This window comes from Nomascus leucogenys, chromosome 4, assembly GCF_006542625.1.
Source record: "Nomascus leucogenys isolate Asia chromosome 4, Asia_NLE_v1, whole genome shotgun sequence".
Taxonomy (NCBI): Eukaryota; Metazoa; Chordata; class Mammalia; order Primates; family Hylobatidae; genus Nomascus; species Nomascus leucogenys.
In genome coordinates, this window is record NC_044384.1 from 110,072,608 (window position 1) to 110,099,555 (window position 26,948).

A 26,948-nucleotide genomic window follows, 5' to 3' on the forward strand; every position below is an offset into this window, starting at 1 on the left:
AACAAAGAAATCTTACAAGTATTTATAGCCTGTAGCAATTCAAAGATGTGAATATAAATATCACCAAAGCAAACATTGTTAGGTAAGAAAACCAATCAGAATTTTTTGTTTTAAAAGATAAATGTTGATTTCACAGGACATGATCACCCTTTCTGCCTTCTAGGTATCTTACAAGACTTCTTTATTAGAAACAACACTTTCAAGGACTATTTATGACACAGAATAGAATCTACTTTTCTGTAGCTGCAGGGAAAGAGGAAACATTTTTCTCTTTATTATTCTGCTAAGATTTCTTTCACAAGCAGTTAGGGGGGCTGCCAGTTTAAAGGGTAAATACCAGAATTCCATTAGTTCTTATCAAAAGAAAAAAAAATCTTCTAATATGAAAAACAAACAACAACAAGTGGATCGATGTGATCTGATATTCTGCATCTACAAGATCTTTAATTAGAATGTTGTCAAGCTTAGATGGTTTTACATGTGCATTCAAAATTTTCAAGAAGTAGACAACTCCTAGGCTGTCTAAATGATTTGGAGTGTAGAGAGAGTTAAAGCTTCTTGGTTCATTTTCATGAAGCTATAGTAAGTCTCATAACCTACTTTAAAACAGCACAGAACAATTGAAGAAAACTTTCATTTAGGAATATAGGCAAGAAAATCCCCTCCCCTCATAAAAGCAAATTAAATCTATCAGTACATTACTTAATATAACCAAATAGGATTTGATTCTGGAATTCAGGAATAGTTCAAGCACTAGGTAAACATCATCTAATATTTTAAGAAATTGAAGGCAAACAAAAACATGATTGTAATTATTGATGCTAAAAAGTTCAGCTAGCAATTCTTCCTTTTTTAGAACTCCATTTAAGATAGAGTGAGTCTCCCAAACATATTGAAGGTTATTTTCTTAAAGTCAATAGTAAACATTTTAAATAAAGAAACTCTAAACACATTTTCATTAAAATTGCAAAAGAAGAATGCTACTACTAGTCAACAGTGATGGGGAGGGTGTGGGTGGTATGATACAGGTAATGCTGTAAGATGAGAGAAATAAATCTGCAGTCTAAAATCATTATTTGCAGTTAATAAGATTTTTATACCTAGAAAAAAATTACAACAAAAAATTTGTTGGTACTAAAGAGCATATTTTAGTAAGCAGGTATTATATAATACACAGAAATTAATAGTTTTTCTTTTCTTTCTTTTTTTTGAGACGGAGTCTCACTTATTTGTTTCCCAAGCTGGAGTGCAGTGGCGTGATCTCAGCTCACTGTAACCTCTGCCTCCCAGGCTCAAGCAATTCTTCTGCCTCGGCCTCTCCAGTAGCTGGGACTACAGCCATGCACCACCACGCCAACTCATTTTTGTATTTTTAGTACAGACAGGCTCTTGCCTTGTTGGCCAGGCTGGTCTCAAACTCCTTACCTCGAGTGATTTGCCTGCCTCAGCTTCCCAAAGTGTTGGGATTACAGGTGCGAGCCACCGCGTCTGGCCGGCTTTTTTTTTTTTTTTTCATTATACTGACATTAAATTGAAAGAACCGGGCTGGGCACGGTGGCTCACACCTGTAATCCCAGCATTTTTGGAGGCCGAGGCAGGCGGATCACCTGAGGTTGGGAGTTTGAGACTAGCCTGGCCAACATGGTGAAGCGAAATCTCTACTAAAAATACAAAAATTAGCCAGGCATGGTAGCAGGTGCCCGTGTAATCCCAGCTGCTCGGGAGGCCAAGGCAGGAGAATCACATGAACCCAGGAAGTGGAGGTTGCAGTGAACCAAGATTGCACCACTGCACTCCAGCCTGGGCGACAGAGAGACTCCATCTCAAAAAGAAAAAAAAAGAAAGAAAGAACTGGAAAACTGGAAATGGGGGAAAATCCCTTACACAGAAGTTTGAAATTATCCTATAAAATGGCCAAAAATGAAGGTAACAAGAAAATAGAAGTCATGAGTACTTGTACATGATAACTATAGGAAAAATTTGAAGACATAAAATATGATGTAAATGAAATCACAGATGTGCCAGGTACCTGGTGGGAAGACTATCATTAAAAATATTAATTCTTCCAAAATTAAAATATAAATTTAAAGTAATTATAGTCTCACCAACCTTTTTTTTTTAAGTGTATTAAAAATGATCCTACAAAATAAATGTGAGAGACTAACCAAGAAAATTTTTAACAGAAAGGCCTCTTTTTGTTACTCTTTTTTTTCCTTACATTTATCTCCTGTCTCTCACAGGACCTCTTTAGAGAAAAATAGAGGAACTCAAAAAGGAATAAACTTACGTTAATGAAGAGAAAGGGGAAAAGGAAGTCAGTGGCAGATTAAGATTTCAACTTACTTCTGGGAGACAGGAGGCATATGGAAGCCTTTGGCACAGGGCAAAGGAAGCCCAGTGCCAAAACACCCTGTGAGGGGTCACCGTGGCGGTGGGCAGTGGCTTCCCCACAGAAACCCCGCAGCACCCCTGGCCTCAGGAGTAGATGGAAAGAGGCATTTTCAGAAGTCTATAAGGAACAGCTCTGCCATTTCATCCCTCTTACGCCCTTCTTCAGTTTACTGCATGCCAGAGACCAAGCAGCCCGGCATGTACCCCCATGCCTTCACAGTGATGCCAGCACTTTTCTCCAGCGAAGTTGAAGCTGAGCAGAAATCACACAGTACCCCAGAGTAAAGCAGTCCTGAGTTTCTGAGTTTCTGCAGAGTGCTGGTGGTAGAAGTGGTGAGGTTTCCCTAAAGAGAAACTTTCCAAGCTCCACCGCCACCACTGCAGGGCGGTGTTACCACCTCTCAACACAAGTGATGTCATTCAGCTGCTTGCTTTCCATGGTGTCTGTGCTTTGAGGATTTCCAAATTTGTATCTTTAGCCATGACCTGTCCCGTGAACTCCATTCTTGTAAATCTGTTGCCTAAATAATACCTCCACGAGAGTGTCTGAGTCAGTGGTGATGTGAGCCATAGGATGGTGACCTGATTGACCTTTTTGCAGGCTCCATGTTATCCTACTCTCCTCTCTGACCTCATTTTCTAGCCTCTCCTTGCACATTCAGTGAGTCATGCTGCCTCCCTGCTGGTCCTCAGAAACACCAAGCACACTGCTGTCATGGGGCTTTTTTTCCCCCCAACATTGTTATTATGAAAGTTTTCAAACAGAAAAGCTGAAAGAATTGCACAATAAGCACATATATAATTGCCGCCTGCATTGTTTAACAGTTTTCTACATTTATTTTATCATTTATCCATTAATCTATAAATCCATCTTACTTTTTGATGCATTACAAAGTAATGCCACAGGACTTATGAACTTGGTGTTCTAACCTCATAAGGCTCTTTCCTCCAACATTCACGTGGCTCCTTCCTTCACTTGCATAGGCTGTCTGTCCAAAGAACACTTCTCAAAGAACCCTTTTCTAACAACTGTATGAAAAATGGCCTGACATTTTATAATGTGTCTATTCGTGCACTGTCTGCCAGCCCCTCTGGAGTGAGAGCTCCAGGAGGGAGGGGCTTCACCTGTGTGGTCCACCCGTTCCTTTAGCTTCAGGACAATGCCTGACTCATGGTAGGCGCATTTGGCAGAGACTTCAAGTTCTCCACCAATATCCATTCTCCTGTGAATACTGTAGGGACTGCAAAACTCTGCCTCCATCCTCTTAGGGTCCTGAGTGGTCCCAATAATTAAATTGACATGAGATAGATTAAAAGCATACACATTTCTTTAGAATAGGTTTTTACATGGCATGAGAGTTCTCATAAGGAAATGAAGACTAGATTAGGAAATGAAGACCAGAAGAAGTAGTTAAAGCAGTCACTTATATACTGAACTGGACAAAGAATAGTACAGTTGACCCTTGAACAACACGGGTTTGAACTGTGCAGGTCCACTTATATGTGGACTTTTAAAAATTTTTTGGAAAATTTTTTGCAGATTTGTGACAGTTTGAAAAAACTTGCAGACAAACTGTGTAGCTTAGAAATACCCCCCCAAATTAAAAAAAAAAAAGTATGTCATGAATGTTTAAGATACATGTAGTACTAGTCTATGTGTAAATTGACTGTTTATGTTATCAGTAAGGCCTTCAGTCAACAGTAGGCTATTAGTAGTTAAGTTTGGGGAAGTCAAAAGTTATATGCAGATTTTGGACTGTGTTTTTCAAGGGTCAACTTGTGGTTGTGAAAATGTGATAAGGCAAAGGAGCTTGGACTAAGGTAGATTATTGGGTATGGAAGTAGCTAGGAAGGTAAGGGTTAATTTAACAAGGCTTGTTAGAACAGAATTCCCTTAGCCTCAACTTTTTCATCCTTGATGATAAGAATGTATTATCTTTTGCATGGGAATTTCATCTCCTGCTTTTGAAAAACAGCACGAAGGTCAGAGTGATCTTTTTGCACCTGCTGTTTTTCAAGTGGCTTTAACTTAAATAGACAATATACCGGAGTAGTTAGTATGTTTTTAACTCTTTCAACAGCCAGAATAAAATCAACATTTCCCAGCCTCCCTTTTGCCTTGATGTGACCATATGACTGACCAAAGTCAAGCCAGTAAGAAGCGAACAGAAGTGATGTGTGTCACTTCTGGTATCACCTCTTAAAAGGACTGCATGTGTGCTCACCTGCCTTTTCTCTCCTTCCTGCTGCCTAGATGGGAGGAGCCCCTGTGTACCTCAAAAAGTAACAGGCACCCAGGGTTTGCAGAGTCAGCCTCTCTGCAGTAAGTACAATCAGTTATCTGCCTTCTTGGAGCTCTCCCAGGGAGAGCCTTACTGCTCAGAGATGTGTTTTCCCCTATACTAGGCTAACCTCAGCCTTCTGTGAGCTCTTCATACCTAGTCACAGCCTCCTCCAACCCCATCTCTCTCCTCAGAAAGCTACCTGAGTCACATTTTCCTCCCTCTTTCAGGTGTTTCAGCTATGTTTTGTCACCTTGTCTTTCCTGAGCTTCTAGACATATTCCCATTCCTTTACCAGGCTCTCTTCCCTGAGAGTTTCACTGATGATCTCTCCTTACTAGACCCCCAACATCCTTATCTTAGCTCAGTTACTAGTAGAAAGCTTTTTCTCCCTTCCAGAATCATATCTAAGTCTGATGCCTCTGGAGTTTCTCCTGGAACAAGTGCTATGCAGAACAGAATGCTTCACTGCATCAACGTACCCTTCACTCTTCACTGTCTCTCACATGCATAGAGGCAGAAGAGAGTGGGCTTCCAGGTGGTCACTCCTTGGCCCCCAGTAGCTTCCCGTTAGCTCTAATGCGTTCTGCATCTTCACATGGTGCTCCTCAAGGGCTGTAGCCATGGCGTCCCTTTGGTAATGTTCCTATCACATGTACATTTCAGTGCACTTTCAGCCGAGCAGAGGATGCCCATCAGGGTGTCCTACCCCCGACTCTCCTTCATGAAATGCTTTAATTCCTTATTCTAACTCTAGTCTCTTTCATGCCCAAATGCTGTCTCATTTGGACAAATTTGGGTCCCCCTTTCTCCCTCCTTTTCCTCCTGGGTAATTAAAGTAGGTACATTGGTCACGTGTTTCCCTGTTTCACATGGGGCATTTCAGGCCCTGTGTTGCAGCCCTGTGTTTCCCACAGGCATCCCTAATTCCTTACTCAGGCTGTGTTGCCTAATAATTTTATTGTGGATCTCTTTTCTCCTTTTCTTTTTTCTTCCAGCACTATAGTAAACCTCTGTAGTGTCACCTACTATGTATTGCCTATGTCGCTATGGAAATTTGATCATTTTTCTGTTGTAAAGTATTCAAAGAGAAGAGCCACTAGAAGCAAATAGTTTTGTTTTGAAGGGTATAGCAGTTGAAAAATCAGATGCTTCAAAGAAGCCTTTTGTTACATGAGGGTGTTATTCTAGGCATGAAGAAATTGGGAGGGTGGGGACCCAGGAGAGTCCCTGCCAGGCTAAGCTCTGCTCAGCGCTTGCCGCAAAGTAATGAGGACCTGTGGTGGTCACTTGTGATTTTACAGAAAAATATAGGAAATATGAGTTTTTATGGGAAATATTCCAATTTTTAAATGTTGGAAACTGATATTAAATCTTTAAAATATACCAGACCAAGTAAAACAAGTCTGTGGGGACAAATTTGTCCCAGGGCCTACCAGTTTACGTCTTCTCTGTCAGGTCTTGAAGCTCTTGTCCTAGACCCAAATCCTTTTATTTATGTGTTTAGCGCAGTGTTCCTATTGTTAACTGCTGTATCAGCGTGGTCATTTTCATAGAAATGTGTGACTTTTCAGTGTGATTTTATAAAGATCACATAGCCACATTTTTTTCCTAGAGGGGAGTTACTTTATGAAAGTCATTGGAACAATAATGTTTGACATATAAAAATTCACATTATTTGCATTACTTGAGGGTATCTCTCTTTTCTCATTCTTCTTTGGCTCCGGTTCACTTGCCATTGGAGTGTTTTTGTCGACACACTTATTTGGCACATTATTTGCTGGGTGCCGTCTAACAGGTACACAAGACAGGCGGAGAGTCGGCTTCCATGGGCTGAGACAAATGAATGGACATGGTCATTTCTAGGAGTGACGAGTGGTCTGAATAGTGAAAAGGAAGAGGTGCTACTGCATTGCAGAGTGGCTTTGGTGGTGGTAGAGGCAGAGTGGGAATAAGATGAGGATCTTTATATTAGGAGGCCAGGGAAGAACTCTCTTAGGAGGTGACCTTTGAACTGAGCCATGATTTATGTGGAGGCACCGTTTTGAAAATAGGCAGTGAATACCCCAGGCAGAGGAGATTGCAGATGCAAATACCCTGAGCGGCATCATGCCTGATAAGTGTAGAGGAGTGAGGGAAGGCCAGTGTTTAGGCATAATGAGCAAGGGGCAGAGGTGGGTGCTGGTGAGATGGGGAAAATTGATTGTAGGGACACAAGATTGTAGGAGCATAGTGGAGCATTGGTTACTTCTTGGGTGGCTGTCTCAAACCCATGTCTCTCATCCAGTGGTGACAGAATCCACCTGAATGTCTAAAGTAGGGAGAGCAGAGAAGACATGATCAGGCCAGAGCTTTTCCACGGAACTCAGCATCCTAGCATTCACTGTTAACACATTTATCCTCTGTGGTTTCTGAAACCTCGCTGCTTCAGTAGAATTGTTTAAATCTCCTGTTATGGCTTTTTAAATGTGTGATGCTTTCCACTTCTTTCGTTATTGACATGAAACTGTCCGTTCATAATGTATGTGGAAAGAGCCTTAGGAAAGTTAATTAGGGCAGCACAGGAGGCCCAGAAGGCAAGATTGAGCTTACCTATCTGTGATTTTCAACTTGTTTTTACATTTCTTTTTTAACACCCTGGTACTCTATTCTGTGATATGCAGACTTAAAACTAAATTAGTAAAAATGGTGGCAGGTTTTCTGCCTTCTAAATTCCCACATTTAAAAATATAGCGTACCTGGGATCAAAGGAGATCAAGTATCCTTCTCAAGAGAAAGGGGACAGTGTCAAGGCCCTGGGCAATAGTGTTTCCTTGAGCTGTGTCATCTGGAATTACCACCATTCATCAGCCTAATGATATTTTCTGCTGCCTCTTCAGCTGAGTTTGGGCAGGAGTGATACATGAAAGGGAAGCGGAACAGTATTGATGGCCTAATGGGAAATCTTTTGTTAAAGATGTCCTAACAAAATAGACGAGTCTCTTCTTCAAGTGCTTTTTGGTAGTATAAAAAAAGGTAGAATTAAGTGATTTTTTTTTATTTCTTGGCAGTTAGTATCTTCTCTGAAAATAAATATTTTCATATACTTTTTGACAAAGCACTGCACCAGGCATTATTTTAAAAATAGAATATAAAATGCGAAAGATTTTGAAATACATTATATTGTGTAGATTGGATAACGGGAAGTAATCACAACACAACCGTGATTTTAAATTGTTGTAAAACAGTTTTTAAAATTCAAATGTAAGTTTACTATAAAGTATTTCCAAGTTGTATGTGTGTATTCATTTATATTTCATCTCTCCCATAAAGCATTTGAGGTGGCTAATAAGAATGCTTGCAATAAAGTTAGGTTTGACAGAAAATACAAGATGCCAAATGGACATACTTTTTTTTGTTTTTTTAAAGATGGAGTTTCGCTCTTGTTGCCCAGGCTGGAGTGCAATGGTGCGATCTCGGCTCACCACAACCTCTGCCTCCGGGGTTCAAGCGATTCTCCTGCCTCTTGAGTAGGTAGGACTACAGGCATGCGCCACGCCCGGCTAATTTTGTATTTTTAGTAGAGACGGGGTTTCTCCATGTTGGTCAGGCTGGTTTTGAACTCCTGACCTCAGGTGATCTACCCACCTCGGCCTCCCAAAGTGCTGGGATTACAGGCATGAGCCACTGCGCCTGGCCCCAAATTGACATACTTATACTAAAAATGATTTTTTTTATCTGAAGTTCAAATGTATCTGGGTGCTCCTTTTTCTAAGTTTGGCAACCCCAAATAAAGTGGGAAGCATGAAGAAAGCAATGGAAATAATATAGGGTGAAGTTTCTAGAGAAAGGAGTCTAATATAATTACTAAAGTTGGGCCATAGTTTTGATTTGGGGAGTCCTGGTTCCCAGACAAAAAAGAAAATATAATTATTTATAAGATGTACATTGCCCAGAAAGGAGGCGGAAAAGAAAACAAAAAAGACGGTTCCATGGGGCAAGAAAGATTTTCTGGTTAAGGGTTTGAAAGAATACTTTTTCATGGATCTCCATTAAAGATACACTTTGTGATGAGGAGGGTAGTGGTGGTAATCCTTTTCCAGTTCATTTTGTTACATGATGCAAGGGCAAGGTAAAAGTGTATGGCTTTGCATATTTAAGCATTGTTTGAAAATGTATTTTCTTGGCCAGGCACAGTGGTTCATGCCTGTAATCCCAGCGCTTTGAGAGGATGAGGCAGGTGGATTACTTGAGGCCAGGAGTTCGAGACCAACCTGGGCAACATGGCAAAACCCCATCTCTACTAAATAGACAACAAATTAGCTGGGCTTGGTGGTGCATGCCTGTAATCCAGTTACTTCGGAGCCTGAAGCATGAGAATCACTTGAACCTGGGAGGCAGAGGTTGCATTAAGCGGAGATTGCAACACTGCACTCCAGCCTGGGCAACAGAGCGAGACTCTGTCTCAAAAAAAAAAAAAAAAAAAAGTAATCTCAACTGCGTTGCCATTGACCTTTATCAGAAATCAGTTGACTTACATGAGCCTATGGGCTCCTCCTCAGATTTGCTTTGGCTATTCCACGTTCTTTACATTTCCATATGAAACTTTGAGACGGCTTGTCAATTTCTACCAAAAAAAAAAAAAAAACTTGTGAGATTTTGTATTGAGATTGTGTTGAATCTACAAAGTAATTTGGGGAAAATATTGGGAGCAACATCAAATTAACTAATGAACAAGGTATAGCTTTCCATTTATTTAAGTCGTTTTTACTTTCAGCAATATTTTGTATTTTTCATGTACATGTCCTTCATCCTGTGTCAGATTTGTCCCTAAGCATTTCTAATTTTTTGATGCTATTATACTGGTATTGTTTTAATTTCAATTTCTGATTGGTACTTATGTGAAAATTGCAATAGATTTTGTGTTTTTTTCTTGAATCCTGCAACTTTGTAAACTCACTCATGGACTCTAGTACCTTGTTTGTTAATTACATCTGATTTTCTACATACAGGATCAGACTTATGCAAATAAAATTACTGTATTACTACTTTTACAATCTGGATGCCACTGGGTGGAGCTTCAGGTAGGGGGTGTGCCGATTGCATTGGCCAGAATTTTCCAAACAGCGGTGAGAGGAGACATCCTGTCTGTCTTCGTAATTTCAAGGGAAAGCATTCAGTCTCCTACACAACCTTTATCAGGTTGAGGAATGTCCATGAAAAGGGGGGTGGGGGAGGCTTCCAGGTTATAGGTAGATTTAAAATTTTTCTGATTGGCAATTGGTTGAAAGAGTTATTATCAATAGAAATGTTGCCGGGCACGGTGGCTCATGCCTTTAATCACAGCACTTGGGGAGGCCAAGGCAGGTGGATCACCTGAGGTCAGGAGTTCGAGACCAGCCTGGCCAACGTGGTGAAACCCTGTCTCTACTAAAAATAAAAAAAAAATAGATAGGCATGGTGGCACCTGTAATCCCTGTAGTCCCAGCTACTTGGGAGGCTGAGGCAGGAGAATCGCTTGAACCCCAGAGGCAGAGGTTGCAGTGAGCCGAGACAGTGCCACTGCACTCCAACCTGGGCGACAGAGTGAGACTCTGTCTCAAAATAAAAAAAAAAAAAAAAAGAAAGGAATGTCTGGATTATGATAAGAGGTTGTGGAGAACAAAGTTTTATCATGCAGATAAAGCCTCTAAGTAGCAGGCTTCACAGAGAATAGATTGTCAATGTTTCCTATCAGACCAAAGATATGTGTTGATATTAATGCTGGAGGTATAATGAGGCATGTCTAGACCCACCACTTCCTGAACCAGTCTTTCAGGTTCAATTATAGAGTGCCCTGGCTGAGGAGGAAGACCATTCAGATGTTTGGAGGACCTTAGGATTTTGTTTTTGGTTTACAAGAAGTTCCCTTCTACCCCTAGTTCACATTGTAAATAGATGTTGGATATTATCAAATACTTTTTCTATTGAGATGATCGTTGGATATTATCAAATACTTTTTCTATTGAGATGATCTTGTGGTTTGGGGTACATTGTTATGGGTTAACTTTTGTCCTCTGGAAAAGATATGTTAAAGTCCTAACCTCCACTCCTCTAGAATATCCTTATTTGTAAATAGTGTTTTTGCAGATATAGTTAGTTAAGATGAGGTTATGCTGGAGTATGGTGGGTCCCCAATCCAATATGACTGGTGTCCTTTTGAGAAGACAGCCATGTAGAGACAAAGACACTTGGGCGAATGGCATTTACTTATGCTGTCTTCGTCTAGTTTTGTTTCATTTTTCCCTGTCCCTGGTGGTAGGTGACTGTCTAGTTTGGGTATCAGGACAATGTTGAACTCAGAGAATGAATTAGAAAGTATTTCTTCCTTTTCAGTTTTCTTGAAGACTTTGTGTACAATTAGCATTTTTTAAATAACAGTTTTATTGAGTGATAATTCACATACCATAAAATTAACCTCTCAAAAGTACATAATTCAATATTTTTGTTTATTGTGCAACCATTATCTAATTCCAGAATATTTTCATCATCCCCAACAGCAACCTCATACTCATTAAAAGTCATTCCCCATTCCCTCCCCTCTGCAACTCTAGTCAATCACTAATTTACTTTCTGTTTCTATGAACTGGCCTGTTTTGGGTATTTCATATATATGGAAATATATAATTTGATTTTTTTGTTCTCTTAGCTTTATGTTTTCAGGATTCTTTCATGTTTATAGCATGGATCAGTGTTTCATTCCTTGTTATTTCTAAATAATATTCCATTATATGAGTGTATCGCATTTGTGTATCCATTCATCAATTGATGGACATTTCAGTTGTTTTCACTTTTTGGCTATTATGAATAACATTGCTGTGAACATTTGTGTACAAATTGTTATGTAAACACAGACTTTCTTTTTTTCAGTATATACCTGGGAGCTGGGTCATATAGTAAATCTATGTCTAACCTTTAAAGGAACTGGTTTCCAGAGTGCCTCTACCATTAACATTTCCACTAGCAGTATATGAGGGTTTCAGTTTCTCCACATACTCACCAACTGCTTGTTACTGTCTGTGTTTTTTATTGTAGTCCTTCTATGGAGTATGAACTGATATCTCATCGTGGTTTTAATTTTCATTTTCTTTTTTTTTTTTTTTTTTTTTTTTTTTTTTTTTTTTGAGACCGGGTCTTGCTCTGTCACCCAGGCTGGAGTACAGTGGCATGATCTCTGCTCACTGCAACCTCTGCCTCCCGGGTTCAAACAATTCTTCTGACTCAGCCTCCCAAGTAGCTGGGACTACAGGTGTGCACCACCATGCCTGGCTAATTTTTGTATTTTTAGTAGAGATGAGGTTTCACCATGTTGGCCAGGCTGGTCTCAAACTCCTGACCTCAGGTGATCCGCCTGCCTCGGCCTCCCAGAGTGCTGGGATTACAGGTGCAAGCCACTGTGCCCAGCTGTTAATTTGCATTTTCTTGATGACTAATGCTATTTAGCATCTTTTCCTGTTCTTATTGACTATTTTCATACCTTCTTCGGAGAAATATCTGTTAAAATCTTTGCTCTTTAAAAAATGGGATCATTTCTAAAATTAGTGAGTTGTAAGAAATATTATATATCATGTATATACAAGTCCCTTATTAGGTGTCAGATTTATAAAATATTTCTCTTGTGGGTTGTCTTTTTACTTTCTTGGTTATATCCTTTATAGCAAATCAGTTTTAGATTTTGATGAAGTCAGTTTATCTATTTTTTGTTTTGTTGCTTGTGCTATTGGCATCATACATAAGAAACCATTGTCTAACCTAAGGTCACAAGACTTGCTCCTGTGTTTTCTATAAGTTTTATACATTATTTATTTATTTTTTTGAGATGGAGTCTTGCTCTGTTACCCAGTCTAGAGTGCAGTGGCGTGATCTCCACTCACTGCAACCTCCGCCTCCTCGGCTTAATCCATCCTCTCACCTCAGCCTCCTGAGTAGTTGGGACTATAAGTGTGTGCCACCATGTCTGGCTAATTTTTGTATTTTTTGTAGAGATGGGGTTTCGCCACGTTCCCCAGGCTGTTGTCAAACTCCTGGGCTCAAGCAATCCACCTGCCCTTGCCTCCCAAAGTGCTGGGACTAGAGCACCCAGCCACATTTAGCTCTTATATTTAAGTTTTGATCCATCTTAAGTTAATTTTTATATATGGTGTGATGTGGGGTCCAGTTTCATTTTTTTATATGTCCAGTTGTCTCAGCACCATTTGTAGAGAATACTATTTTCCCTCTGTTGAATTGTCTTGGCACTATTGTTAAAACCAATTGATATATATGTAAAGGTTTGTCTGGGTTCCTAATTCTATTCCATTGGTCTCTAGATCTATCTTATGCCAGTACCACATTTGTTGGATTACTGCTGCTTTGTAGTAAATTTTAAAATTAGGAAGTAGGAGTCCTCCAACCATGCTCTTCCTTTGTAATGTTGTTTTGGCTATTCTTTGTTCCTGGCATTTCCATATGAATTTTAGGATCAACTTATCAATTTCTGCCAAACAAGACAACTATAATTTTGATAGAGAATGCTTTGAATCTGTAGATCAATTTTGAGTGTGTTGCCATCTTAACAGTGTTCAATCTTCTGATGTATGAACATGGGAAGTTTTTTCATTTATGTAGACTCTCTAATTTTTTTTTTTTTTTTTTTTTTTGAGATGGAGTCTCACTCTGTCACCCAGGCTGGAGTGCAGTGGTGTCATCTTGGCTAATTACAAGCTCTGCCTCTTGGGTTCATGCCATTCTCCTGCTGCAGCCTCCCCAGTAGCTGGGACTACAGGTGCCCGCCACCATGCCCAGCTAATTTTTTGTATTTTTAGTAGAGACAGGGTTTCACCATGTTAGCTGGGATGGTCTCAATCTCCTGACCTCGTGATCCGCCCGCCTCAGCCTCCCAAAGTGCTGGGATTACAGGCATGAGCCACTGCGCCTGGCCTAATTTTTAAATATTTTTTGCCACTTTTATTCCTAAATATGCCATTCGTTTTAACGCTATTATAAATGAAATTATTTTCTTAATTTCAACTTCAGATTGTTCATTGTTAGTGTATAGAAATATAATTGATTTTTGTATATCGATCTCATACCCTGCAACCTTGATGAACTTGTTTATTTGTCCTAAAAGTTCTTTAAAGGGTTCCTTAGGATTTTCTATGTATAAGATTATATCTTCTGCAAATAGAGTTTTACTTCTTTTTTGGTGCTTTTTATTTTTCTTATTTTTCTAGCTAGAACCTCCATTATAATGATGAATATGGGAAGAGTGGACATCTTTCTTTGTTCATGATCTTAGGGGAAGGGAGTTCACTCTTTTGCCAGTAAGTATGTTAGCAATAGGTTTTTCATAGATGTCCTTTATCAGTTGAGAAAGTTCCCTTCTGTTCCTAATTTGTTGAATGTTTTTAATAGTTAGTTTTGTGAAATGCTGCTTTTGTGACTATTGAGAGGATCATGTCATTTTTGTTGTTTATTCTATTGCTATTGCATATAACATTGATTGATTTTCACATGTTAAACTAATTTTGAATTCCTAGGATAAATCCCACTTGGTAATGGTCTATAATACTTTTCACATATCGCCGATTTGGTTTGCTACTATTTTGTTGAGGGTTTTGGCATGTATATTCTTAAGGGCTATTGGCCTATAGTGGGTTTTTGTTGTTATTGTTGTTTTTTGTAATATCTTTGTCTGGTTTGGGTATCAGGGTAGTACTGACCTCAGAGAATGAGTTCAGAAGTGTTCCTTTTTCTTAGTTTTGTGGAAGACTGTGTAGAATTGGTATTACTTCTTCCTTAAATGTTTGGTAGAATTCACCAGTACAGTCATCTGGCTCTGGAGTGTGTTTGTTGTTGTTGTTGTTGTTGTTGTTGTTGTTCCTTTGTAGGATGGTTTTTAGCTGTAAATGTATTTTCTCTAATGGATAATGTGCTACCCAGGTTATCTGTTTCTTCCTGATTGAGCCTCGGTCTGCTTTCTTCTCTGTGTTGCTTTGTCCTATCAACTCTAGCTGCCTTGGTCTTTCAGGACTCTTTGCTCTGTCTCCTCAACTTAAGAAATCCACTGGGATCCCCCTTTATTGTCCTCCCTGCACACAGGCCTGGAAACTCACTCAAGTCTCTAATCTGGGAAAGTAGGAGACCTCTCACCCTATTTGTGTCCCATCTCTTAGGGACCACTGTTCTTCATTATCTTATGTCTAGTGTCTTAAGAACCATTGCTTCATGCATTTGTATGCTAGTTTGTTGTTTCAGGCAGTTGGGTATACCCTTCCCTGTTATGCCAGGGAAACTATTAATAAATCAGGGAGTAAAATAAATTTAATCATCATCACTGGAAAAATAGAAGGTTCAAGTAACCCACAGGAAAGTAGAAAAAAGAGAATGAGCAGAATGAGAAACAGGAAACAGAAGACATAATAAAATTGCACATTAGACTTAAGCCCTAGTCCCCTAATATTTACCTTAAATGTAAATGGTCTAAATGCACCAATTGTAGGACAGAGATAACTGCCCAATTTACAGATTCAACACTATTCTTATGAAGCTACCGACATTTTTCACAGAACTACAAAAAGCCATTCTAAAATTTGTATGGAACCAAAAAGATCTCAAATAGCTAAAGCAATTCTAAGCAAAATGAACAAAGCTGAAAGTATCATATTAACCAACTTCAAACTATACTATAACATTATAGTAACCAAAACAGCATGGTACTGTTAGAGAAACAGACACATAGACCAGTGAAACAGAATAGAGAACCCAGAAATAAAGCTGCACACCTACAGTCACCTGATCTTTGACAAAGTCAACAAAAGTAAGCAACAGGGAAAGGACTGCCTGTTTAATAAATGGTGCTGGAATAGCTGGCTAGCCATATGCAAAAGAATGAAACTTGACCCCTATCTTTCGCCATATACAAAAATTAACTGAAAATGGATTAAAGATTTAAATGTAGGACCTCAAACTGTAAGAATCCTAGAAGAAAACCTAGGAAACACCCCTCTGGGCATAGGCCTTGGAAAATAATTTAGGACTAAATCCTCAAAGGCAATTGCAACTTGCAACACAAACAAAAATTGATGGACAGGACCTGATTAAACTAAAGAGCTTCTGTACAGCAAAAGAAACAGACACCCTAGAGAATGGGAGAAAATATTTGCATGCTATGTATCTGATGAAGGTCTAATATCCAGAATCTATAAAGAACTTAAGCAATTGAAAAAGCAAAAAACAAAAACAAACAAAAAACCTCATTAAAAAATGGGCAGAAGACTTGAACAGACATTTCTTAAAAGAAGACATACAAGCGAACAACAAGCATATGAAAAAGTGCTCCACATAATGAGTCATCAGAGAAATGCAAATCAAAACCACAATGAGATACCATCTCACACCATTCAGAATAGCTGTTATTAAAAAGTCAAAAAACAGACACTGGTGAGACTGTGGAGAAAAGAGGATGCTTATACACTGTTGGTGGTAATGTAAATTAGTTTAGCCATTGTGGAAAGCCATTTGGAGAATTCTCAAAGCAGAATTACCGTTTGACTCAGCAATCCCATTACTGGATATATATATCCAAAAGAAAACAAATTGTTCTTCCAAAAAGACACATGCACTTGTATGTTCATTGCAGCACTATTCACAATAGCAGAGACATGGAATCATCCTAGATGCCCATCAACGGTGGATTGGATAAAGAAAATGTGATACATATACAGCGTAAAATAATACACATAAAAAAGAATGAAATTATGTCCTTTCAGCAACATGGATGGAGTTGGAGGCCATTATCCTAAGTGAATTAACACAGGGACAAAAACCAAATGCCTCAGGTTCTCACTTATAAGTGGGAGCTAAACACTGGGTATTCATGGACATAAAAATGGCAAAAATAGACACTGGGGACTACTAGATCGGGGAGAAAGAGAGGGTGGCAAGGGTTGGAAAACTAACTATTGAGTACTATATTCAGTACCTGGGTGACGGGATCAGTGATATCCCAAACCTTGGCATCATGCAATATACCCAGGTAACAGACCTGCAAATATACCCCCTGAATCTAAAATAAAAGTTGAAATCATTTTTTAAAAATATAGATGATTAGAGTTCTTAGTCCATTTTGTGCTGCTATAACATAATATCAGAGGCTAAGCAATTTATAATGAACAGAAATGTATTGACTCACAGTTCTGAAGGTTTGGAAGTCTGAATCAGCTGGCTGGCATCTGTCAAGGGCCTTCTTGCTGTGTCATAATATGCCAGAAGGCATCACATGAACAAAGTGCAAGAGGGTGAGAGAGAGAGCCTGAGCACATGCACATATGCAGCAGGGAGCCCAAACTCGTCCTTTTATAAGGAATCTAATCCTATGATAATGACTCTACTCCCTATGTGGCAGAATTAAGCCATTTATGAGCCTCATGGTTTACTCACCTCTTAAAGGTTCCACTTCCCAACACTGTTGCACTGGGGATTAATTTTCCAACATATGCTTTTTGGGGAACACATTCAAACCGTAGCAGAGTAACAAAACATGATCCAACAGCATGCTGTCTACAAGGAACCTCAAATATAATGATATAGGCAGGTGAAAGTAAAAGGAAGAAAAATGTGTATCATGAAAATATTTTTAAAAGCAGGAGTGGTTATATTAATATCAGATAAAGTACACTTCAGATCAGGGAAAATTACCAGAGGCAGAGAGGGACATTACCTAATGATTAAAAGATCTATCCACTGAAATGACATAATGATATAGTGTATGCATTCTAAACAACAAGACCTCAAAATACATGAAGCAAAAAAAAAATGATAAAGATAAATAGACAAATCAACAATGATAGTTGGGGCTTTCCCACTTAGGAATTAATAGAACAACTAGAGAAAAAAATCAAGAATATAGAAAAATTGAACAATACACTCAACTAACAGGATATGATTGATAGCACTTCACACAACAACAGAATACACATTTTTTTCCAGTGCCCATGGAACACTCACCACTAATAGACTGAATCCTAGGCCACAAAAGAAACTTCAATAAATATTAAAAGAATTGAAATAGTATAGAGCATTGTTCTCTAATAACAATGGAATCAAACTACAAATCAATAAGAGAAGGACAATAGGAAAATTTCCAACATTTAAAAAGTAAACACACTGATAACTCATGGGTCCAAGAGGAAGTCACACAGGAAGCTTTTTAAATGCATAGAACTAAATGAAAATGAAAACATATCAAAATATTTAGGCTACAGCTAAAAGCTGTCCTGAGAGAAAAAATTGTAACACCAAAAGCTTATAGACAAAAGGTGAAAGCGGGAAAGACTTTAAATCAGTAATCTAAGTTCTCACCTCCATAAACTAGAAAAATAGCAAAGCTAATCCAAAACAAGCAAAAGGGAAGGAATTATAAAGATCAAACCAGAAATCAATGAATTTGAAAACAGGAAAACAATACAGAGAAATCAATGAAACAAAAAGCTGACCCTGAAAAAAAAACAGTAAAATTGAAAAACCTCTATCCAACTGACAGAGAGGAGACAGAAATTATCAATATAAGAGATGAAACAAGAGATGTCAGTGTATATCTGTAGCCATTTAAAGAATAATAAGGGAATGCTGTGAACAATTTTATGTTCATAAATTCTGTAACTTGGAAGAAATGAGCCAATTCTTCTAAAACTACCAGAACTCAACCAACATGAACACTTGAATAGTCCTATAATCATTAAAGAAATTGAATTTATAATTTAATACTCCTAAAAAAGCAATCTCTGGGCCCAGATAATTTCACTGGAAAATTTTACCAAACAATTACAGAAGAATTAAATATCAATTTTATATAATTTTTTTTTTTTTGAGACGGAGTTTTCACTCTTGTTCCCCAGGCTGGAGTGCAATGGCATGATCTCGGCTCACCACAACTTCTGCCTCCCAGGTTCAAGTGATTCTCCCACCTCAGCCTCCCAAGTAGCTGGGATTACAGGCATGTGCCACCACGCCTGGCTAATTTTGTATTTTCAGTAGAGACGGGATTTCTCCATGTTGGTCAGGCTGGTCTCGAACTCCCAACCTCGGATGATCTGCCCACCTTGGCCCCTCAAAGTGCTGGGATTACAGACATGAATAGAAGAGGGGACATTTCCCAACTCATTTTATGAGGGTGATATTACCCTGATACTAAACTAAGACAAAGAAAGTCCTCTCCAAAAAAGGATACAATCAGTATCTCTTGTAAACTTAGACATAAAACTCCTCAGCAAAATATTAGCAAGTTGAATACATCAGTGTATAAAGAGAATGAGCAGAGAAGAATTTATTCCAGATGTGCAAGGCTTGTTCAACATTGAAACATAAATTAATGTATTTTACCGTATAAACAGGTTAGATATTAAATATTACATGATCATATGGATTAATACAGAAAAAGTAATTGACAAAACCACTAGCACTTATTCATGGTAAAAAGTTATCAAACTAGGATTAGAGGGGGAATCTTCTCAACCTGATAAAGGGCATCTATGAAAAATTTACAGCTAGCATCATACTTAATAGTGAATTACTAAATTCTTTCTCCCTAAGATTGGGTACAAGGCAAGAGTGTCTACTCACACTAATCTCATTTAACATCTTAGTGGAGGTTCTAGCCAGTGTAGTAGGGTACAGAAAGAAATAAAAGGAATACCAGTTGGAAAGGAAGAAATAAACCTATTTGTATTTATAGGTGACACAATTATCTATGTAGAAAATGCCGAAGAATCTTCAAAAAGACTCCTAGAATTAATAAGTGAGTTCAATTAGGTTTCAGGATACAAGATCAATAAACAAAATTCATCAAAATGTATACATTAAATATGTGCAAGTTTTTGTATATCAGTTATACCTCAGTAAAAAATCAATTGCATTTCTGTATACTAACAATTAATAGATTCTGGAAGAAACAAGAGTATGACATGACCATGGGGAAGCAAAAGAAAACAAGGAAATATGCAATCATGAAGTGAGTGCTGTGTCTCAGATCAAAGGCTTACAGAAAAGGGTAGATTAAAACCTAAAAAGAAAGAAAAAGATCCTAGTGTGCTAAAGGAGAAGTTCCTCAACACCGTCCCTACTTATTTTTCCAATATATCACACAGCTGGGCCCACCTTACCACATCCTTGTCGATACCAGCTTTATCAACTTTTCCATTAAAGCCAAATTGGACTTAGTGCAGTCAATGATGGACAGTCTGTATGCCAAGTGTATCCCTTGTATAACTGATTGTATAATGGCTGAAATTGAAAAATTGGAGTGGAAGTATTGAGTGGCTCCAAGGATCATCAAGGATCCAAGATTTGAACAGTTACCATGCACACACACAGGAACCTACGCAGAAGACTGCCTAAAACAGAGAATAACTCAACATTAAGTGTCACATCGTTACCATGGCTGACCAGAGACCCTAAAAGAGGAATCCATAAGATTCCTAGAGTTCCTATCATGTACATTTCTAACCACCATAGATACAACATGGAACTGATGTCAGATGATTATGGAGCCCTTGGTTCTAATTCTTACAAGACAAAGTTCCTCTGCTTTTCTTAGACCAACTTTCTGTTGTTGCCAGTTCATTAAACATGCAATACCATAAGACAACAATAGCCTTTTCAAGAATGGTGCTGGAGCAATTGGATACGCAGTGGCAAAACAAAACAACAATAAAATCCTTTACCTAAACCTCATATTTTATATAAAAATTAACCCAAAATTAAGTGAATTAAATGTAAAATATAAAACTATAAAACCTTTAGAAAAAAATACAGGAGAAAGTCTTCAGGACATGTGTTTCAGCAAAGAGTTTTTTATACTTGCCACCACAAGCACAATTGCTAAGAGCTAAAACCAGTAATTGGACTTCATCAGAATTAACTTTTTTTCTCTTCAAAATACTCAGTAAAATGGATGAAAAGGCAAGCTACAGATGGGGAGAAAATATTTGCAAAACTATATATCTAAGAAAGGCGTTGTATCTAGAATATTTAAAGAACTTTCAAATATTAAGAATAAAAAACATCCAATTAACAAAGGGCAAAAGTCATGAATAGGCGATAAGATGTTCACTGTCAGTTGCCATTAGGGAAATGTGAATTTAAACTACAATGAGATACCACCACCTATCAGAGTGGCTAAAATAAAAAAATAATGATAACACTAGGTGCTAGTGGAGATGCTGAGAAATTGGATATTTTGTACATTGATGCTAGGAATGTGAAATGGTAAAACGCTACAGCTGCCTTAGAAAACAGTTTGACAGTTTCTTAAAAAACTAAATATGAGTCTCCCATACAACCCAGCCATTGTACTCTTGGGCATTTATCCCAGAGGAATGAAAGCTAATGTTCACACAAAAACTTGCACAATGTTCACAGTAGTTTTATTTGGAATAGCTCCAAATTGGGAACAACTCACATTTTCTTTATGGATGAGTTAGTTAAACTGTGGTACATCTATGTCATGGAATAGTACTCAGTAATAAAAAGAAATGAACTAAGCTGGGCACGGTGGCTCACGCCTGTAATCCCAGCACTTTGGGAGGCTGAGGCAGGTGGATCACCTGAGGTCCAGCCTGACCAACATGGAGAAACCCTGTCTCTACTAAAAATACAAAATTAGCCGGGCATGGTGGCACATGCCTGTAATCCCAGCTACTAGGGAGGCTGAGGCAGGAGAATCGCTTGAACCTGGGAGGCGGAGGTTGCGGTGAGCCAAGATCGTGCCATTGCACTCCAGCCTGGGCAACAAGAGGGAAACTCCGTCTCAAAAAAAAAAAAAAAAAAAAAATGAAGTATTGATACACAAAAACTTGGATGGATTTTAAAGAAATTATGCTGAGTGAAGAAAACCATATATACAGTGTGATTCCATTTATGTAACATACTTGAAATGACAAAATGGCAAACCAGTGTGTGGTCACCAGGGGTTAGGGATGGAGGAGAGTGAGTGTTGGCTCCTACTATAATGGGATCCTTGTGATGGCACTCTTCTTTATCTTGGTCGTGGTGGTTGTCACCAAATCTACACATGTGATTAAGTTGCATAGAGCTAAATACAATGTGTACAAACACACATACACAAACAGATGTAAAATTAGTAAAATCAGAATAAGGTTGATGGCTAAGGTCCTAGCTGTGATATTATACCATAGTTACTATACAAGATGTTTCCATTGGGGAAACTGGGTGAAGTATATATGGAATCTCTCTGTATTGGTTCTTACAACTGTATGTGAACCTCCAAATATCTCAAAATAAAAGCTTAATTCACATGCAAAAGAATAAAATTGGACCTCTACTTAACACCATATATAAAAGTTAGCTCAAAATGCATTGCATCAAAGATCTCAATGTAAAAAGCTAAAGCTATAAAGCTCTTAGAAGAAAACATGGGCATGATTGGGTGTGGTGGTTCTTGCCTGTACTCTCAGCACTTTGGGAGAAGACAAGGCAGGAGGATTGCTTGAGCCCAGGAGTTCAAGACTAGCCTTGGCAACATGGTGAGACCCGTCTCTACACAAAATTTAAAAATTAGCCAGGTGTGACAGTGCAACCCTGTGTCCCAGCTACTCAGGAGGCTGAGGTGGGAGGATTGCTTGAAGCCAGGAGGCTGAGGTGGGAGAATTGCTTGAAGCCAGAAGGTTGAGGCTGCAGTAAGCTATGTTTGTACCACTGTACTCCAGCCTGGGTGACAGAGAGAGATGCTGTCTCCCAAAAAACGAAAACAAAAATAAAGAAAAGAAAACATTCTTAGATATATGTCACTGAAATCATACATATACCCAAGTATAAAAAAAAAAGTTTCCAAAATTAAAAATTAAAAAATTTAAAAGTTAAAAATATTTTTTACTTCAAAGGACAATATCAAGAAAGTGAAAAGACAACTTGCAGAAAGGAAAAAAAACTTAAATTATATATTTGTTAAGGGACTTGTATTTAAAATATATAAAGAACTCTTAGAACTCAACTATATAAAGACAAATGACCTATTTTTAAAATGGGCAAAGGGTCTGCACAGACATTTCTCCAAAGATATGCAAATGGCCAATCAGCACATGAAAAGATACCCCACATCATTAGCCATCAGGGAAGTACGTCTGAAAACCACAATGAGTTACCCCTCCAGACCTACTAAGATAACTATAACTAAAGAGACAGATAATAACAAGTGTTAGTGAGAATGGAAATTTCATACATTGCTGGTACAAGTGGCAGCTTTGGAAAACAGTCTGGCAGTTCTTCAAAAGGTTAAATATAGAGTTACTATGAAGCGGGTCAGTAGGTAAAGTTACAATTAAATAGGAGGAATATGGGTCTGTCCTTTCACTGCACTATAGTTAATAATAATATATATTTCAAAATAGCTAGAAGAGAGGATTTGGAATGTTCTCACCACAAAGGATATATGTATGAGGTAAAGGATATGTTAATTACCCTAATTTGATTATTACACATTGTATATGTGTATTGAAACCTCACACTGTACCCCATAAAAATGTATAATTATGTGGCAATAAAAATAAAATAATAAAAACTTTTTTAAAAAGAAGAATATAGGACCTTCTGATTTTGTGCTGTTAGCTTTGTTTGAGCAACTATATACACTTTGAAAAAGATGCATTTAAAAAAGTATTTAGGCCAGGCTCATGCTTGTAATCCCAGCACTTTGGGAGGCTGAGGAAGGAGGATTCCTTGAACCTAGGAGTTCAAAACTAGCCTGGGAAACACAGGGAGACCATGTCTCTACCAAAAAAAAAAAAAAAAAAAGTTAGCTGGGCATGATGATGGTGTGTGTCTTTGTTTCAAGCTACTCAGGAGGCTGAGGCAAGAGGATCACTTGAGCCCAGGAGGTTGAGGCTGCAGTGAGCTGTGATCATACCACTGCACTCCAGCCTGGGCAACAGAGTGAGACCCTGTCTCAAAAAAAAAAAAAAAAAAAAAAGTAAAAAGGTATTCAGCAGACTACTCAGGCTGACGCCCCCATCAAGCCAAATTTTACTGTTATTTTGAGTACTAATACCATCTTCAACGAAATTTAAATAGTCTTATTTGTTAATTTTCAGCTTCCTAATGAAGATCCTGAGATTTTTGATGTTTCATCCAAGTGCCTGTCTATACTGGTTCAGCTGTATGGAGGAGAAAACCCAGAGAGCCTCTCCCCTGAAGATGTGGAAATTTTTGCTCATTTGCTGACATCCAAGGAGGACCCAAAGGAGCAGAAGCTTCTGTTAAGGATTCTCAGAAGAATGGTGAGTTCACACAGAAACCAGGGACACTGTGGGTGGCTTTGCTGGCAGCCACATGGACAGTGAGTAGCCATTGCTTGGACCTAATTTCAAATTTCCAGAGAATTTGCAAGAGTTGTCAAGAACTCCCAGTCACCTTTCTCCTTAATCACCTGTTGTTGACATTTGTCATATACTGTTTATCTGCATATATACATATATTTTCTGAACCATTTGGGAGTAAGTTAGAGACATTGTGCCTCACACCCCTTAACATCTAAGTATGTATTTCCTAAAATAAAATTGATATTCTGTTACTTAAGTAATCAAAATCAGGAAATTTAACACTGATAAAATTCCTTTACCAGTCTTCTGTCCATATTCTAGTTGGGTCAGCTGTCCCAGTAACTTTCACAGCTTTTTTTCTGGTATAGGGTACAGTCTAGGATTATGTATTTTGGTAGACATTTGTCTTTAATATGGAATAGTCTTTCACTCTTTGTCTTTCATGATACTTTTGAAGATTATAGGCCAGGTATTTTGTAGCATCTCCCTGAGTTTGGGTCTGTTTGATGTTTCTTCACGATTAGATTTGTGAGTACTCTAGAAGTAAATTGGTCCTTCTCAATCCATCACATCCAGAGGCTCTTCATGGCTGTTTGCCCCTTACTGGTGGTATTAATTCTGATCACTTGGTTTAATCAATGTGTAGTTATTATTATTTTGTAGTAGTTGCAAAATGGATATTTTCTCATCTCCAACATTTATAACTCCCAGCATTCCACTGTAAGGAAAAACTTTTCCCTTCTGCTTCACTTATTTAAAAATGCATATATAGCTGACGTCTATTTGAAAGTACTTTTGAAAACCTATTCTCTTTCTACAGTAAATATTTCTCTGATGATTTTGAAGGCCACTATTTACAGTAGCTAGTGTTGAAGTTAATAAAGGATGGGGGTTCTGTTCACCTGTCATCTTCTGGTTTGTCAGTCTGTGTTCACTTCTAGATCCTAATACCTTGAGGTGTCCTTTGGCAGGTGGAGGCTGTGGATGTTCCAGAGTTGTACTCAAAATGACTTGCACGAATTTGATAGGTAGACAGTTGCAGCGAGTGACCCAGCTGAACCTGTATGACAGGTGATCGGTGACAGAACTAGAAGGGAGATAAAGAGATTGACTCCTTCACTGCTATATTGTGCTTTTGTATGGGTGTGACTCCCCCCAACCCCAAAACAAGACTTACTAATCTCAGCGGAGTCATTACCTGAATTGCAGGATTATGATGGCCTAGTTCAGTTCCCCAAGTGTGGGATGAGTACTTCTGAGGAGAGTAGGTCTTGGAGATGGTGCACCAGCCTAGCACTAGATGATGTGGAATCACATAGTAAGGCAGTTATTTCATTTCCATTTTCTTTTGGTCTTTCTGGTGATTCAAGACAAAAGCCTCAGTTTGTTGTTGTGTCTTTAACACCTCTCTAATCCTTCAGAATTTCCCTTTTTAACAGAACAGACCTCTCAGGCTCTCATCTTTTACAGTGGAGATGTTTCTTTAAAAAATTACTTTATGTAAATAAAAAGGTGAGTCAATCTGAAGACAAGTACTAGAGAATATAATAAGACAAGTGATCTGTGGATATGGCAAAACTGTGAATATGGTAGAGAATGTCAGAAGCTTGGAAAATATTGGTCTGATATCTGATATGGTTAAATTTTGTAGGGATCTACAGTCTCTTTGAAACTCAGGACCAGATTTTTTTTTTTTTTTTTGAAACTAAGAAATTTCAGATGTTTTTGGCATGATACTTATACCGTGTATTATATGATGCCCATAGGAGACACTCAGGCAATGACATCATAAGGACAGTAGTATTTCTGTGGCAAAATGTATGAATATTTACACCAGGCAGGGGTAAATAAAGACCAAACATGGGCTCCTGTGAGTTCAGGTCAGGTTTTGCTACCGTATGTGTTTTTGAACAAAACTTACGAAAAAAAGTTTGGATTTTCAGAGCTTTCTAGGTTTTAGAATTGCAGGTATTATGGAAATAAGTTGTGTTACTTACTAAAACACTGATCAAATTAATCATACAGATTAATTAATAAACCCCAACTTAGTCAAAATAAACAGATTCTACCATCTTTTAGTTTGCTTTACTATTTAAAATCGCTTCTTTATAATATCTGACCTGCCTTATAGGGCCAGGTAGATTTTGTTTGTGGAAGACAAGTTGAATCCAAGTGATTTTTACCTTTGTATGCAAAAACAGAAGTTGATCCTGGTGCTGCTCATCTATTTTCTTTTTATTGTGGTAAAATGTATATAGCATAAAATGTATCACTAGAATTATTTTTAAGTGTATGGTTCAGCAGCATTAAGCATATTCACATTGTTGTGCAACCATCACTATTATCCATCTCCACAACTTTTTCATCTTCCCAAACTGAAACTCTGTGCCTATTAAACAATAACTTCCCACTCCTCCTTCTCCCAGTGCCTGATAACCACCATTCTACTTTCTGTTTCTATGAATTTGACTACTCTAGGTACCTCGTACGAGTGGAATTATACAATATTTGTCCTTTTATGTCTGGCTTGTTTCACTTAGTATGTGGCTTCAAGGTTAATTCATGATGTGTTATAATTTCCTCCCTTTTTAGGGCTGACTAATAATCCATTGTATGTGTATACCACATTTTAAAAATGTATTATCCATTGATGGACATCTGTGTTGTTCCACCTTTTCTGTCTCATTTATTGATTTTTTTAGAACTTATCTCTGTTATTATCAGGATTGGCTCATGAATTTTTCAGTGGGTTACAGTCCACGGCTGCCCCAGATTTGGCTAATGGGAATGGCTTTTGGATGTCTGCTATGTCTTTTGACATTCTCCATCTTTTTTTTTTTTTTTTTTTTTTGGAGTGCTTTTGATCATAAAGTGATATTCCAGGCTCATGTTGTATTACTGCTCCAGCCTTGGAATCAGGCATTTCTCCAAGAAACTGTGGAGC

The 26,948-nt window shown here is 38.2% G+C and overlaps 1 protein-coding gene and 1 pseudogene across 1 annotated transcript in view; both read left to right on the forward strand.

Annotated features, from left to right (window-relative positions):
• Nucleotides 1-26,948, forward strand: part of ULK4 (unc-51 like kinase 4) — a 718,037-nt gene that overhangs the window by 541,678 nt on the left and 149,411 nt on the right. Inside the window, exon 35 of the mRNA XM_030812066.1 lies at nt 23,777-23,962. Coding sequence (XP_030667926.1) covers nt 23,777-23,962 — 186 coding nt within the window. The remainder of the gene's footprint in view (nt 1-23,776; nt 23,963-26,948) is intronic.
• LOC105740280 lies at nt 19,640-20,265 on the forward strand (annotated as a pseudogene).